The sequence below is a fragment of the Erigeron canadensis genome, chromosome 6, assembly GCF_010389155.1.
Source record: "Erigeron canadensis isolate Cc75 chromosome 6, C_canadensis_v1, whole genome shotgun sequence".
Taxonomy (NCBI): Eukaryota; Viridiplantae; Streptophyta; class Magnoliopsida; order Asterales; family Asteraceae; genus Erigeron; species Erigeron canadensis.
The window spans coordinates 29631026-29648388 of record NC_057766.1 but is presented as its reverse complement, the minus strand read 5'-3'; the positions used below and the strand labels follow the sequence as shown (position 1 = coordinate 29648388).

The following is a 17363-nucleotide window of genomic DNA, read 5'->3' as shown; positions in this document are numbered from 1 at the left end:
TATATGCAACATAGTAATAAGCGGGAATATTAAACCATAACTTTTCCCATTAGATTTTTTTTTCTTTTTTTAAATAAGAATAATTATTTGTTTTCACACTATACTATATCCACATTTTCGGTTACATAATCACATTATCAGTTATGAAACATCATACACTCTCTCTATCTCTATGTAGCTAAAAGAGGATAATTTTTTGTTTATATAGCTATATATTCAATCGACAAGTAAGTTTTTCTTAGTTGTCAAATTTTGTTATAATTGATGTTTTTTAGGTAATTATAAATATATATCTTTTTAAAATACTACTCGTATTATAATACAAATAAAATAGATAATATTATCTCTAAAACTATTTCTATTTTAAATGATAATCTTTGTTGTTACGGTATTATCCTTTTTACACAAAATTTAAAGAACGTTAAAAAGCCTTTGTTTAGAGACCAACATTGTCATATTTATCGAACTAGCCTTGTACCAGCGTAATGCAGCGGGACATAGGAAAAAACGTTAGTTAAGTAGTGGTACCCGTGCGATTACCGGATCACTGTAATTATGGCTATGTGTGTTTTAGACGGCGGAGACAACGACGGTTTTGGGGGGCGGTGACTATGTGTGTTTTAGAGGAAGGCGGTTCTGAAGGGATGTATGTGCGTGTTTTGTTCTAGGGGGATGTATGAGTATGTTTTTTGGTATAATACATGAGCAGCTTCAGGGGAAAGGAAGGAAGACAAATTGGGCGTAAGATTTTTTTTTAAGGGTAATTTTTGATATTTTAGGATCAAAGTGTTTGGTGGTAGTGTAAGTTAAAAGGGTAAAATAGAAAATTTAAAGATAGAGTTTTTAATTTGGAGAGGGTAGTTTATAGAGAAAGTGTCACAAATGGTCCCTGTGGTTGTTCATATTCACATTTTGCCCCCTATGTTTTTTTCCGTTGCTAACAGTCCTTTGGTTTTTCACTTTTGTTGCCAGCAGTCTCTGGCACTAACATTTGTTAGTTTAAGACTGTTAGTGAGGGTATAATCGTCCACTTACATAAAAAACACCCTTCTTCTTCCTCCTTCATCCTCTTCCATCTTCTCCCTTCTTCTGACAACCACCACCACCAAAATCCGACCATTTTTTTCCTTATATTCTATTCATTCCTAATTTTCACAAATCTATACCTTAAAAATTCCCTAAAATTTCTTTCTTCCCCATTCAATTTTATGCATAATTTTTTCTTTTTCTCCTGTCTTCACCTTCTTCGTATAAACATAATAATCAACTCATTTATATCTACCTAAATCACAAATCTACCAATACATCATCACAAAACTACAAAAACATCAACTAAGATGGATGCACAAAACTATATAGACGTCAAAGCTATATTCACTTATAAGCACTCCAATAAAGAAAGTGCATCCAATAATTATAAAAATACAATTACTATCATACCAAATCTAAAAGCCATAATGAAATAGATGCACACCAAAAAATCATTCTTTTTGGGTTAACGATGCATGTTAAGATCTGTAGTCGGATCATCAGTTTTACTATCGCATCATCAAACGATATAAATATATATATCGACGGTAGCCATGACTGTTAAAAAAAAAAACAAAGGTTGCCAGGGATAGTGGCAAAGATAGGAGATAATAGGAGAAGGTTGCCATGGATATTGAGTTTTGATGAAAGAAAGAAAGAGGGGCAACCGTATTGAAAAAAGGGGTGGAAGAGGCTTTCAACTTTTGTTTTATTTTTGATGTATTTTTTTTTATGGGATTAGTTTCCTGGAATGTAACTATACTGAATGTCTATAGTAGGAAAAAACTAAAGTTATGTGTATTGTATGTAAGCAACTCGAAAAAATGTTTACTGTATGTAGGAAAACATACGTGGCAACCATATACAGGTGTCACTTGTCAGATTTTAATTGGTTGAAACGAAATTCTTACATACAATAAACATTATTTCAAAGTTGTTTACATACAATACACACAACTTTAGTTATTTTCTACTATAGACATATGTTCAAAGTTTTTTACATTCGAGGAAACTAATCTTTTTTTTCTATCTCATTAGGATTTGACTATGTTGAAATTTGGGGGCTTGTTCGATAAGGTATACATATAGATACTAGATAGCAATGGGTATAGATCTAATATAGTACTATGTATATGATTTTAGACAGGTATAATGATATGCATATATCACTATCTATACTATCTTATAATAATTATCACATTCTCTCTCATAAAAGTGTTAAATGCAAAATTACCACTTTACCCTTGATAAATTAATTTACATTATCAATTCTTTATCTTTTAAAATATCCCCATTACCCCTTTACATCAATTACATTAAATCAATTACTTACACCCACCACCAACCGTTCATCGCCACCGCGACCGCCGTCACCACCACCAAACGGCCGCCGCATCGCGCGGGTACAATGCTATAAATATAAATACATTTATAAATATTAAATTAACAAAAATGATTATTATCACAAATAGTCCCTAAGGTTGGCAAAATGACAATTATACCCTCATGTGATATGCACATGAGAGTATTTAACGACTAAAACTAACAGAAGTTAGTGTCAGAGACCGCTGGCAATGAAAATAAAAAACAAAGGGACTGTTTGCAACGAAAAAAAAAACATAGGGGGCAAACGCTAATATGAACAACCACATGGACAATTTGTAACATTTTCTCTTGTTTATATAAGGAGTATAGATATGCAAACAATTAAAATGAACTCCATTTAACGAATAGATAGATTAGTTTATATATGTCATCTAATTTATTACTCCATACGTCCTACTAAATGTTTCACTTTTAAACTTTCAGAGTCAATTTTTTACAACTTTGACCTTGAATATATTTGTTTGTGTTTTATAATACTTGATGAAAGTTATATGAATTAATTGAGTTTTACATATCTTTACACCGGCATAACTTTCATCAAGTATTATATAACACAAACAAAGATATTCAAAATTAAAGTTGTTGAAAATTGACTTTGAAAATTAAAAAATGGATACATTTAGTGGGACGGAGGGAGTATTAAGTATTATTATAAACTTAGAATTTCATATCACAAATATCCATTTTCCACAAATGTTTTTGTGTTTATAATAATAATAATAATAATAATAATAATAATAATAATAATAATAATAATAATAATAATAATAATAATAATAATAATAATAACCTATTTGTTAAACTTTATACATTTAAATTAAGCTCCCTTTATGTTTATATATTAATAATATATTTTATATAACCTTATTACATTTCTAATAAGTAAATTATACATAGGTATACATTATCGTTGATGCTACAATATATTGCTATCTTATACTCTAAATTTTATAAATACATTTTTTATTTGTATGACAATATAATACTAAGTCATTTATTTATAAAATTATATCATAGTTATCTTACCATGCAATGCATATATATATGTTAAAAACACCTAAATTTATTTCGGGAAAAATATAAGAACCATTTACGTACATTTTACAATAAGAGTCTTGTGTTTTTAAAAAAAAAAATTAATTTAAACCAATATTTGAATAGTGAATGCTTTTATCTTTGGAGATAAAAGATTATGGAAACAAAAATCATAAGCTCAATCATTTTTTCAAGGACGAGAGTCATTTATCAATTAAGTGAAACCTTTACCTTAAAAAAAGCAACCACTTTCGTCTTTCAGGTGTTAGATCAATCCGATAATATATGAGGAGTCTAAGATGTAGACATACTCTACTGAGATAAATAGGTTGTTTCTAAATTTCACCAATTGGTAGAAAAGTACTTCTAATCTTTTGATGGATAGATGATCGAACCTTTATCTCAATAATCCAAACTAAGTTGCTTTATATTTTTCTACATCACAATCTTCTTTTTACTACCACGGTATCTGACTATCTGGACCTATAACGGACGATTTTATGTTACATTTTTTATTTTTTTTTTCAGAAAAATATTGCTACTTCATACTCTAAAATTTAACATTTATCTCGTGACATATGTTATCGTTCACCATCATCGCTTTACATGCTCCAAGGACACCCACAATCCCTACATTTATTGGCTAATTAAAAACTTACTCTTCTTTAGTTCTTCTCTATAAAAACTTACCTAAATCTTCCACAAACCTCTAGGAAAAAAAAAAGAAAAAAAGAAAAACAAGTAAACAAACAAAGAAAAACAAATGAAGAAAAACTTAGCATTGCCAATATTTCTTGTTACTTTATTGATAGAAAACCACCACATCTTTTTAAAAACAGAAGCAGCAGGAGGATCAAGAAACAATGGATTTATTACAACAAGAGGAGTGCATTTCATGTTAAATGGTAGTCCATATTATGCTAATGGCTTTAATGCATATTGGCTAATGATGTTAGGATCTGATCCTTCTCAAAGACACAAAGTTTCAGCTGCTTTTCAAGAAGCTTCTTCTCATGGTCTCTCTGTTGCAAGAACTTGGGCTTTTAGTGATGGTGGTGGGGTTCCTTTACAATACTCCCCTGGTTCTTACAATGAGCAAATGTTTAAGGTATAATCCATTTTTTTTTTCTTGCAAATAAGATTTTATATATTTGCTCATTTTGTTCATCATATCTTGTTTTTGTTGAATTCTGTAACACTTTTCAAGATTTTTTTATGGAATGATTGTTTTTTATTTAGTTGGTATGAGGGTGATGACATGTTTTTACAAAAAAATTGTAGCTTTTGCTCATATGTTCATAATATCTTGATTTTCTTGCATTTTTGATACTTGTTTCAAGTTTTTCTTCAAAAAGATTGTTTTTCTTGGTTGGTATGAGGGCAATGACATATTTTTACAAAAAAAGTTTTTTTTTGCTCATTTTTTGTAGTATATTTTCATTTTGTTGAATTTTTGTTACATTTTCAAGATTTTCTTTAAAATCATTTCTTTTTTGGTGGGCATGAGAGTGATGACATTTGCTTGCAAAAAACAAACAAACAAAACAGATACAAGATTGTAGCTTTTGATCATTTTGTTCATTATATATTGATTTTCTTATATTTTGTTACAAATACAAGATTTTTAAGGTAAAAAGATTGTTCCTATTTTTGTGGGTAATAGAGTGATGACATTTTCTTGATTTTATTGTTGTGGGCTTGAAAAAGGGGTTGGATTTTGTGGTGGCTGAAGCAAGAAGATTTGGAATAAAGTTGATTTTGAGTTTGGTGAACAACTATGAAAACCTTGGTGGCAAAAAACAGTATGTGAATTGGGCTAGAAGTCAAGGCCAGTACTTAACTTCAGATGATGATTTCTTTAGAAACCCTGTTGCTAAAGGATTTTACAAGAACCATGTCAAGGTACAACAACACACACTTTGTTATATTGTACTTATATTTATAGCAATATTAATTGTTTTTTTTTTTGGTTGAATAACTTTGTGATTATGTGTAGACTGTGCTTACTAGATATAATTCATTCACTGGAATTATGTACAAGAATGACCCAACAATTATGGCTTGGGAGCTTATGAATGAGCCTAGATGCCCTTCTGATACATCAGGAAGAACAATTCAGGTTCTCTTCTGAAATTTATGTTCTTGATCCTTTTTTTTATACTTTGGAAAACAAGAATAGTCAATTAGAATGCATATATATATATATATATAAAGTTGACTCCTTTAATTCAAAAAGTCCAAATTTGTGATGTGAGCAAATAAAGTTCTTGATCAAGAATGAAAAAATTACATAAACTCTTCTTTGGATTAAATCTTGATGTGTTCTTTAGTGTCTTGAAAAAGTCAACATATGTTAACTTTGACCATACATTGGTTTTTGGCCATAAGTTCTTTTTAATATCTTACATTAGTTTTTGGCCATAAGTTTGAAGTGTTGCTGCGAATTAAGTTCCTTGAGCCACAATTACTGACCCACTTCAATTGGTGGCACCAATTGACACACAACACCGACCACCGGTTTCAGAGCTCACATGTTCTGAAACTTAACATGATACTTTCATTTCAAGATCACCTTTTTCATCATTAAACAAAAACTAAGAAAAATAATCATTGTATTCATGTTTTCTCTAGTTAGATATTCAGCACGATTTACATGTGACATACTTAGCTTGTAACGTTTAGCCCAATGGTGGCAGTACTTTATCACGACTTTGGTTGTGGGTTCAAGTCTCATCATAAATAGGTCACTTATACAGTTTAGCAGTTCTAGCCTTTTTTTTGTTACAAACTTGTACTTTGGTACTACTAGATTATTATCAAACTAACTAATGTAAATTGTCAAAAATAGTTCATAGTTAACACCTCGTGCACTTGGGCTAAAATTATGCAACTATTTGGAAGGTTAACCTTTTTTTTTCATTCCTTTTTGATCATTATCAGGCATGGATTACAGAAATGGCTGCACATGTAAAGTCCATAGACCGCAATCACTTGCTAGAAGCCGGTCTTGAGGGGTTTTATGGCAAGACCAAATCCCAGAATCCTGGTTTTGATATAGGAACAGACTTCATTTCAAATAACCAAATCCCAGGCATTGACTTTGCCACTCTCCACTCGTATCCTGACCAATGGTAATTTCTCTAATTACTCTTTATGATTTCTTGTTCATACTTGGTGAACTTATCAATCTATTATATTGTACCAGGCTAACTAACTATGATGATCAATCTCAACTCAACTTCCTAAACAACTGGCTAAGAATCCATATTCGAGATGCCCAATACATCCTCAAGAAACCCTTACTCTTAACAGAATTTGGGAAATCCGCTAAAGATCCCAACTTTAGCACATACAAAAGAGACCAACTATTTAATATGGTCTACAACAACATATACCTTTCAGCTAAACATGGTGGTGCTGCTGCTGGAGGCTTGTTCTGGCAGCTTTTAGCCGAGGGAATGGAGTCATTTGGTGATGGGTACGATGTAGTGTTGAGCCAAGGGACCTCGACAGCTAACATTATTAATCAACAGGGCCACAAACTTTTCCAGATTAGGAAAATATTCGCTAGAATGAGAAATGTTCAAAAATGGAAACAGGCTCGTGCTGCTAGACGGGCTCAATGGTTGGCTTGGAAACGTGGCGTCAAACCTATCGGAAACTAAACAGTAACCGTAACAGTAATGGTAACATCTGAAAAAGTCGATTTGGTTTAATGTATTGATGTTTGTAGTGCTGTCTCTTAGAGATGCATAATGTTCGTCCAGGAGGGTGGCAGAAACTATTATATTTATGTTTTTTGAAGTGACAAATATGTTTGTATTTGATCCAGAAAGAAAGAAAAAGAAATGGGTCATGGTAACTTATAGTGTATGATGTTATAACATGATGGTGAGGATTATTAAGACGTGTAACACCATATGTATTTTCTTTGTTGGTGTTTGTCACCTATTTTGATAAATTTTAGCAAAAGTATTGATGACGATTGACGAGTCGTATAATAAATGGATCGATACGTTGGTTATAGTTTTTAGTCCCCATCTATCCGAACGATTGACAGATAGCTTTACTTATTGTTCGTACATAATAGTGTACAACATGAAGAGGACTTCGATGGGATTCATTGTTGTCAAGATAGGGATGCCGAGTGAAGAATAGCCAGAAAAATAAGGGCACTCACATTGTCCTTCTAATTCAATTATTGTCTACTCGCTACTGAACTAGTGAGCTGATAACAGATAACACTATTAGGGATGTCTCCATTCTGATTGATTCGCTTCTTCCTTCGCGCAAGCCTTTGGTTCGCCCCTTAGGGCTGACTTGTTATTGGCTCGTTATAAGATCATTCATTATTTTGATAACGATCGAAGAAAATGATTTTGTTGTTGTTGGGATTTAATGGGTCCTATACTAGTGAATAGTGATAGAGTTAGTTATGTATTGAAAATGTTATAAGGAAACCTTTTGTTGACACCATGTTATAAGAAATCATAAGGGATCCGTTATTGATTGATGGTGGAGGTGATATTCAAATATAACTAGTTATGAGTTAATAATGAATGAGATATCGTGGCTTTTTTAAGAACATGAAACACTCATGTTAGGGGCTTCAACATGAGATTAGGTGGTTTTTGTTTAAAGACTTAATAAAAAAGTCGCGACTTAATAAGAAAAAGACATAATCCATTAAGTCATAAAAGGTGTTAGATTTTTTGACTTAATAGATAAGAATTAATTGTATTGACTTAATAAATACAGATATTATTTATCCATTATCAATTCAGTCATTTAATGGTTGAAAAAACAAACAGAATATATAAGACTATAATTGATATATAACTGATAAGAGAGATAATAGTTGTATAAGAATATGATTTCGTCTCTGTTTGATCAATGATCAGGGATGAATATAATTCAGTTTCTTCATTTCTCATTGCCTGTAGATCTTTTATAAACGATTTTGTCATCAAAAAATGTTCGTATAAGATGGAGTTATACCATGACTTTTGCAATGTAAGAACTGATAGTTGTGAATTTGTGATATGTTTTTCAATATCTCCTGCCCACTTTCCGGCCACCTACATACTTTCCAGCCACCTAGCTAAATGTCTCAAGGGACTTAAATAAAAATCAGAGGATTTGACGACTACATACTATTAAATTGGGAGCTTATATCGCATGAATCTGATTGTGTGTTGGTGAATATAAGACACTTTCGTAAGTTTTTTATAGTTTAAAATAAAATAAAGTTGTAAGAGATATTCGAAAAAGTAACTTGTTACTTTATATCATAAACCTTAATTTATCACACAAAAACAATTTTAAAAGTCATGATTGTGTAATATGTAAACTATCATGAAATAGTGGTTAGGCTTTAAATTCTTCAGAAGTGGTATTGGACAACTGGGTTAGAATCCAAATTGTCACTGTAAACTTGGTTAAAGAAATACGGTTTTGAATCGTGCTATAATATAAGAAAAACGTGACAACTTTATTTTTGAAAGGAAACTTAAATAACAAAAATATAAAAAACATAACGTGACAACTGACATAATACTTTGAGTTAATTGCAAGATTGGTTCCTGTGGTTTGTACATTTTACCAGGGGATCCTTTTTCGAAAATCGTTGCAATGGGGGTCCATATTTTGAGAATTTTTTTGCAAAATTGGTCCATTTTTTACGGATCCGTTAAACGGGGCCGTCAAGTGTGCACGTGTGGGGGTATTTATGTACTTTCCACCGCACAGGGACCAATCTTGCAACTTTTTAAAAAATCCATTACTAAATAATACCTTTTGATTTTTTCATAAAAGCAAAAATCTTATTAAATAATTAAATATAATTTTTAACACTTTTTAACTTTTCATGATTATTTATTGTTTAAAAAACTAAAAACATATTACAACTAAAAATTCTAAAACTCATAAATACTTTAATTTATGATTAAACTCCAATTTATATAATAACGTATATTTACTTTCTAAGAATATATCAAAGATTTTGTTTTTTAAGGCAAATATCAATTTACTAGTTTGCTTTTTCTTATATATGTAACTAGAATTTATAAGTTTTTTTATTTGCATTTATTTAGTAGTATATTTTTTATTCCAAAAAATGTTGTTAACTTCCTTTGTGTTTGACACGAGAATAGATAATTAAAATACCAAATATGACATTTATATTATTTGAACAGAGTTACTAATTGTATGTTACAATATCTTGAATTAAGTTAATTATTAATTATATTAATAGTTGTAGAAAAAGTTTTATAAACTTACAATTTTTAAAAATTCATCACTAAATAATATGTTTTAACTTTTTTAAAAGTTTTAAAAACTGACAATTTTTAAAAATTCATCACTAAATAATACGTTTTAACTTTTTAAAAAGTTTTATAAACTTACAATTTTTAAAAATCCCTCACTAAATAATACATTTTAACTTTTTAAAAAGTTTTATAAGCTTACAATTTTTAAAAATCTATCACTAAATAATAACTTTTAACTTCTTAAAAAGTTTTATAAGCTTACAATTTTTAAAAATCTATCACTAAATAATAACTTTTAACTTCTTAAAAAGTTTTATAAACTTTTAATTTATTAAAAATCCATCACTAAATAATATATTTTAACTTTTTAAAAAGTTTTATTAACTTTCAAATTTTAAAAATCCATCACTAAATAATACCTTTTAATTTTTTGTGGTAATATGTTTTTAGTTTTTTCTCGATAAAAGGTCGTCACCCCTGTTAACTTATGTTTTTAGTTTTTAACAACAAATAATCATGAAAAGTTTAAAAGTGTTAAAAATTATATTTAAGTTAATTATTTAATAAGATTTTTTTTCTTTTTTGAAAAGTTAAAAAAGATATTATTTAGTGATGGATTTTAGAAAAGTTGCAAGATTGGTCCCTTTGGTTTTCCATTTTAGCAATGAGGTCCCTGTGGGGTGAAAAGTACATAAATACCCTCACACGTGCGGCACACGTGCACACTTGACGGCCCCCTTTAACAGATCCGTCAAAATTGGATCAATTTTACAAAAATTCTCAAAATAGGGACCCATTACAACGATTCTCGAAAAAGAACCCTCTTCCTAAAAGGTACAAACCTCATGACCAATCTTGCAATTAACTCTAATATTTTTTAGTTGCAAAACAACAAATAGAATTTTTGATTTTTTTTGTCATAGAAATATCAAAATGTACCATTAGACGACGACTGCTTGTTGACCATGTTTAGATATGTACCACCCAGAATATATATCATTCGATCATATACAACATCATGCATTGCCCATGCTCAAACATTTCAACAACCCCACAACTTTAACGTATTCCAATTCAACGCTACTCTAAAAGACCTAGTTAAATCAGGCCAATTAAGGCATGCCCGCCAACTGTTTGATAAAATGCCTCAAAGAGATGAAGTCACATGGGCCACTATAATGTCTGGCTATGTTAAGGCATCCGATTCTTCTGAAGCTTTGTCTTTGTTTTCCAAAATGTGGGTCGAGCCTGGTCAACGAATGGATCAGTTTTTACTTAGTTTAGTGCTTAAGGCATGTGGTAGTGGTTGCAGTGTTACACGAGGAGAATCGGTTCATGGGTATTGTGTGAAAACGGATTTCGTGAGTTCTGTTTTTGTGGGTAGTGCTCTTTTGGATATGTATATGAAAGTAGGGAAAGTTTTTGAAGGTTGTAGAGTGTTTGATGAGATGCCGATAAGGAACGTGGTTTCTTGGACTGCAGTTATAACCGGGTTGGTTCGTGCTGGTTTGAATATGGAGGGAATATCGTATTTTGCTAAGTTGTGTAGAAACGGTATGCAGTATGATTCGTATACCTTGGCTATTGCGTTGAAGGCGTGTGCTGATGCTTGTTTGTTACGTACTGGTAAGGAAATTCATGCGCAGTGTTTAAAGAAAGGTTTTGATAAGGCTTCATTTGTGGCTAATACTCTTACTACTATGTACAGTAAATGTGGGAAGGGAGAATATGCCTTGAGCTTGTTTGAAAGATTTGAAACTAAAGACGTGGTTTCGTGGACTACAATTATTACAGGATATGTTCAAATGGGTCAATATCACCTCTCTATTCAAGCATTCTTGCGTATGCGAGAATCAGAGGTGAGTCCTAATGAGTATACTCTTGCAGCAGTTATCTCTAGCTGTGCAAATATTGCTACAATTGATTTAGGTGAACAGTTACATGCTTATGTGTTTTGTAATGGTCTTATCGGTTGTATGTCGGTAGCTAATTCAATCTTGACAATGTATTCAAAGTGCGGGAAGCTACATTTATCTACAATGGTTTTTCAAGAAATGACTCAAAGAGACATATTTTCATGGAGCACTATAATTGGAGGGCATGCTCAAGGTGGTTTTGGAGTGGAAGCTTTTGAATACTTTTCATTAATGAGAAAAAATGGATCAAAACAGACTGATTTTGCGTTAGGTAGTGTATTGAGTGTGTGTGGACAAATGGCGATTCTTGAACAAGGTAAACAATTACATGCACATTGCATTAGTATTGGTCTAGATCATACATCTATGGTTCAGAGTGGTTTAATCAATATGTATTCTAAATGTGGAAGCATTCAAGAGTCTTTTAAGATCTTTAATGAGGCTAAACATAACGATCTTGTGTCATGGACCTCCATGATTAATGGGTATGCTGAACATGGGTTGAGTCAACAAGCTATAGACTTGTTTGAGCGGCTCACTGAGGTTGGTCTAAAGCCAGACACAGTCACCTTTATCGGTGTCTTAACCGCATGTAGCCATGCTGGTTTATTAGACTTGGGTTTGCATTATTTCAACTTAATCACAAATTACAAGCTTAGTTTGTGTAAAGAACATTATGGTTGTATGATTGATCTTCTTTGCAGAGCTGGGCGGTTACATGAGGCTGAAAACATGATAAATAACATGCCATTTAGTGGTGATATTGTTATATGGTCAACTTTGCTAAGAGCTTGTAGATTACATGGTAACGTAGAATTAGGAACGCTTTCAGCAAAAAAGGTTCTTGAGATGGACCCCAGTTGTGCAACAACACATATTACACTAGCGAATCTGTATTCTGCTACAGGGAGAAGGAGAGAAGCAGCAGAAATGAGAAGATTGATGAGAACCAAAGGTGTTAAAAAGGAACCTGGATGGTCTTGGGTTAAACTTAGGGATTGTGTGTTTGCATTTGCGGCAGGAGATCATTCACATCCTCAATGTGAAGATATGTTTAACCTATTGGCATTAGTGTCTTCTACAGAAGAAGAGCTTGTGGAAAAGACTTGCTACCATACAACATAGATGAACAAGAGGAGGAATTTGGGTATCAAGATATAGGTGAATTTGAAGCAACTGGTAAGAGTACTTTTTTTTTTACCAGAAAACTCATGGGTGCAAGTCGTGGAGACGATCTTTTTTCAGAAAAGTCATTGGTGCAAGACTGCAAGTAGTAAGATTATAACCTTTTGGCAAGTCAGGGATTATAGTCATGGAAACAGCTTTTTCTCTAACTACATCTGAAAAAAATATGTACAGAAGCTGTTGTTCTGGAGCAAAGCCGAGAAGAGTTGAGTTACAAGATTTGAGGTGAGTTCTTACCTTTAACTTTTGAAGTAACCAGTGTTTTATGTTATGTTGAAATGGAATTTGTGTGGAAACTATTCTTTGCCATCTTATGAATGTCAAATTAAAGAAAGGATATGCAAAAAATTTTTGGCTTTTGGCGCCATATATGATAGTTAAGTCAATTTGACTATCGTCTCATATTCTCCCTTCATGCGTTCTTCTCCTTATTGAGAAACAAAGAGTCAAAGACATGATAGTAGCTTTCCGTTGATTCTGGTTGTTTTATGGGTTTGGATTTCAGGTTGTACTGATTTATTAAAACCTTTATTATGATTGGACAATGAAGTGGATGTTGGGTGAGGGTTAATCATCAGATCAGTTGCAGCATCTCTGGCAAGATGAGTTTTGGTTTTGAGTTTCTGTTCAAAGTTCAAACACGTGAGTTGGGTCAGAGTTGCTAAGGTATTGTTCAGTTTACCGGACACTATTTGCATGATTTTTGTCTCAGTAGAGTATTTTAGTGGCCTGTTTCAGTCCTTTTCCCCATAGCCATAAGTGAGGACAGCTTGCTTTACTTTCAGTGGCATGGATAGTGGACACCATTTGCATAACACTATTTGTATATTTTAGTCTCAAGATTACGAGTTGCTACATTCAAAGGAAGCACTCAGTTATAAGGGTTGATGGGCAGATGCTTTTGATGAAAAGATATTTAGGCTGACTTTTAGGTTCAGACAGGTATGTATTGCAACTATTTGTATTCCTTTTTGCTCCCCTTTTCCGGTCGAGTTGGTTATTATAAATATCATCGCTGGTTAAATGAAAATTATGAAAAGCTAAATTGCAATTCCATTCTATTCTGTGACAGTTAAACACGTGCGATGATCATATTCAGTTCCATTCCAGTTTCTATAAATTTCAATTCCTTTACAATTCCATCCCTTTTCGAAATAGACTGTGGACCAACTCCTTAGCCTTTTGTACCATTTTCTTTCTTATATCTTCCAGAAATTTGATGGTCTCATCTTACAAAATAGCAACAACAGTAAACATTATATATTTCCATACACAATATATATGAAACCTTTGACCAAATCTTATAAATCTTGTATGAAAGTTAATGGTCAAAGTATAGTTTAGTGATATTCTCTACATTTATTAGAAGCTAAAAATAACAGGTTAGCTAATACGCGCATATCTATCATTTATATATCTACAGACATCAATATTCATCTTAGTCAATGAGGATTATATGAAACAAATCCAACACAGAAACAATTAGCGCCATAAAAAAAGAATCTATCCTCATAAACACGAGTTATATGCCTTTAGAATCATTGCATTGCAATTGGTGAACCATAAGACCGAGAATATAGACCCCACGATTGTGCCTGCAACCACTTGGCTAGTTGTGTGGTAACGTAGTAGAACCCGTAGCCATGTCTGCATAAGCATTTGAACCCATCATAGGTTTGGGTGAAGTCAGATTTTTATAAATTAATTCAAAAGTATAATGTACAAACAAATAAGAAACCATGCCATAGATTAGAGGATGTAGGCTTACAAAATAAACACCAACTGCTACAACTAGCCCGCTGAGAATTACTGAAAGAGCATTCAATCCCAGCCATCCAATAACTGTGACCAGGAGCGCAAACAAATAAGTATTTGCAAGAGTTTGTATATAATGACTACTGTAGAAACTAAAAGTCAAAGGGCTAAAGGTGGTTACTTGAAAGAATGCTGAATATGACAGTAAAGGAAATAGATTGAGCATGTGTAGAAGGCATTCCAGGGCCCGAACACACTTCAGAAACGGGCCGTTCCTGGTTTAATATCTGCTTCAAACTTTTTGATAATATAATGTTCAAAGCGAAACCAAGAACAGCCCATAGTGCTATATTATCTTGCCTTGACAGAATGACTCCACAATATGCTACAGTAATGCACCACATACTCTGCAATCAAAATTTAGTGACCATAAGAATCTTTAATTATCATCACATTATATTCAATAAAAATTTATAGTATGCCATTTCATACAATATAGTTTTCAGAAATTGTATGTCAAAACTTATAACAGATTTCAAAGTTTTCAAAATGCAGCCCATTTTCGATACATACAAACAAAGGAAACGAGGATTCTAACCAGACGATTAAGAAAAACGTGGAGCATCCCAACTGTTGGATAGAATGAATCCCCAACAATGGCAATAACAACTTCTTGTTTAACAGCATAAACCGTAATTTCATCACATTTTGGTGCCTCTACCATTGTTTTATGCAGCTGCGAAAACTCCGAAATGAATTACTCTGAACTTAGGCAGTGAGTTCAACAATGGTGGTGAGTTGATAGGAAGAATGAGGAGTAGTGATGGTTGGAATTTATAGGCGCATCCTGTGATTTTCTAGACCACCCAACAAGAAAAAAGAACCTACATTTGTACATATCAGAGAAAAATAATTTTTTAATACATATATGTGAAAGTTATGATTGTTTATAATTATTGTTATTATTTGTGATCAACTTTAGTTATATTTTAATAGTGGATCATCTAGATAGTTGATTATTAGTTGGACGCCTAATTTACTAATTTGAAGTAGAATTATAAAAATTTGTTAATGTTGTACTTATTTTTGTTGTGTATTACGGAGTATAAAATATTCTTTTAAGCTTGATTACTTATTGGGCCGAAAAGACCCATGGCATTGTATGTTATAAATTGTAAATGTACACCATCAAATTGTATAAAACAAAATGACAATGATCTTGCAAAAACAACACATGATTTATAAACTAGTAAGTAATTTTGATGTCAGAACAACTTCTCATGATTTAACTTAGGGAAGTGATATTGCTACAATATTAATTAGTCATCTACAAAAAATATATAAATTTTATTGTACAGTGTATAACTGTATAATGTAGGTATTGTTGTAAATGGTTAAATCTTGTTGTAGCAATATCATTCCCTTTTAAGTTAGGGGTGTTGAACATAACCATACCCAATTAACTTGACCCAACCCGAATGGAATGAATTTGGGTTATATGGGTTGGGTTATTCGGGTTTCGGGTTCATTATTTGGTTAACCAAACCCATATAAATTTAAACGGTTTGGGTTATGGGTGAAATTTATTTTATTTGGGTTAACCCGAATAACCCATATAATTATTTTTTTTTTATCTATATGATATTTATAGGAGTACTATATAGTTCACTCAATCTTTATGCTTATATTTATAAATTACCAAATATGATTTCTTGCTCGGTTATTTTTGTTTTGTAAGTATTATGGTATACAAAAATCAAACATACCTTTTTGCTTTTTGTTAGTATTATACAAAAGTATTACTATATTACGAGTATAATAGTTATACTAAATACAACTTGTATTAAAATTTCATATAACAATAACTTAATTAAATTTTACTTCTATAGTTTAGTTAAATAATATTTGCAATATATATTGTCAAGATTGTTTAATTAAATAAATTTTTTATATTATTTTTAATAGTTTATAATTTATACATTTTATAAATGTATGACTATTTATCGATTAATATATATAACCATGTTGTAATGCACTAAATTAAAAATTACATAATCAAAATTGTTGAAATACCTTTGAAACAAACAATTTGTTAATTTACACTTTTACGAAGTATGGTCTTCAATGTTTTTAAAATTAAAATTATATTGAAGTATAATTAGCCAACTTTTTTGTTTTAAGTTTAGTACGCTTCATAGTCCACATAATTTTTTACTTAGGTTACCCAAAACCCGACCCAAACAACCGAAACCTAAATAACCCGAATCTTATTCGGTTTGAGTTACGGGTGAACTTATTATTCATCAAAACCCGAATAACCCGAACCAAATTACCCGAAACCCGAATAACCCGATCGATCAACATCCCTAATTTAACTTATTGCATACAAAATGAACAAATGATTGCAGGAGTCCATGTGGTTATTGATAAAGGTATCATAATTTTCAACAAATCTATATATATTGTTTGCTAATTGTATATTGTGATGGAGGAGACCCTTATTTTGATAACCCATTTTTTTGCAAGAACCTTGAGAACTCTTAAACTATGTATGACATCACATGGTTTTTTGTTCATTCGCATGTGAAACGTTATAAAAATATATGTTATAGAAGAAAGTTTTTTTCAAAACCTTATATATACCTGGTTGATCACAAATGAACGAAAACGTGAACATATTCATTCACAAAAGGCTATTTTGAAGGTTTTTTAAAAGAAGTTTATTTTATAATATATTTTTTTCTATCCTTTCACATGTGAATGAGTAAAAAAAAAAAACTATGTAATA

At 31.5% G+C, this 17363-nt stretch overlaps 3 protein-coding genes across 3 annotated transcripts; 2 read left to right on the top strand and 1 right to left on the bottom strand.

Annotated features, from left to right (window-relative positions):
• Positions 1-4136: 4136 nt before the first annotated feature.
• On the top strand, positions 4137-7432 carry LOC122603920 (mannan endo-1,4-beta-mannosidase 7). The gene is made up of 5 exons (XM_043776775.1): positions 4137-4558; positions 5158-5352; positions 5447-5569; positions 6391-6581; positions 6656-7432. Exons 1-5 carry the CDS (start codon positions 4214-4216, stop codon positions 7113-7115), a joined length of 1314 nt encoding a protein of 437 aa, XP_043632710.1. The 5' UTR covers positions 4137-4213; the 3' UTR covers positions 7116-7432.
• Positions 7433-10645: 3213 nt separating this feature from the next.
• LOC122605545 (putative pentatricopeptide repeat-containing protein At3g47840) lies at positions 10646-15639 on the top strand. Its single transcript, XM_043778502.1, is given in 4 exon segments — positions 10646-12731; positions 12734-13045; positions 13326-13762; positions 15131-15639. Coding segments are annotated over 2 exon segments (2223 nt in total). The 5' UTR covers positions 10646-10684; the 3' UTR covers positions 12910-13045; positions 13326-13762; positions 15131-15639.
• Positions 14330-15299, bottom strand: LOC122604661 (lipid phosphate phosphatase epsilon 2, chloroplastic-like). Its single transcript, XM_043777535.1, has 4 exons — positions 15174-15299; positions 14757-14982; positions 14589-14662; positions 14330-14467 (listed from the first exon to the last, which is right to left on the bottom strand). Exons 1-4 carry the CDS (start codon positions 15297-15299, stop codon positions 14330-14332), a joined length of 564 nt encoding a protein of 187 aa, XP_043633470.1.
• Positions 15640-17363: the final 1724 nt, after the last annotated feature.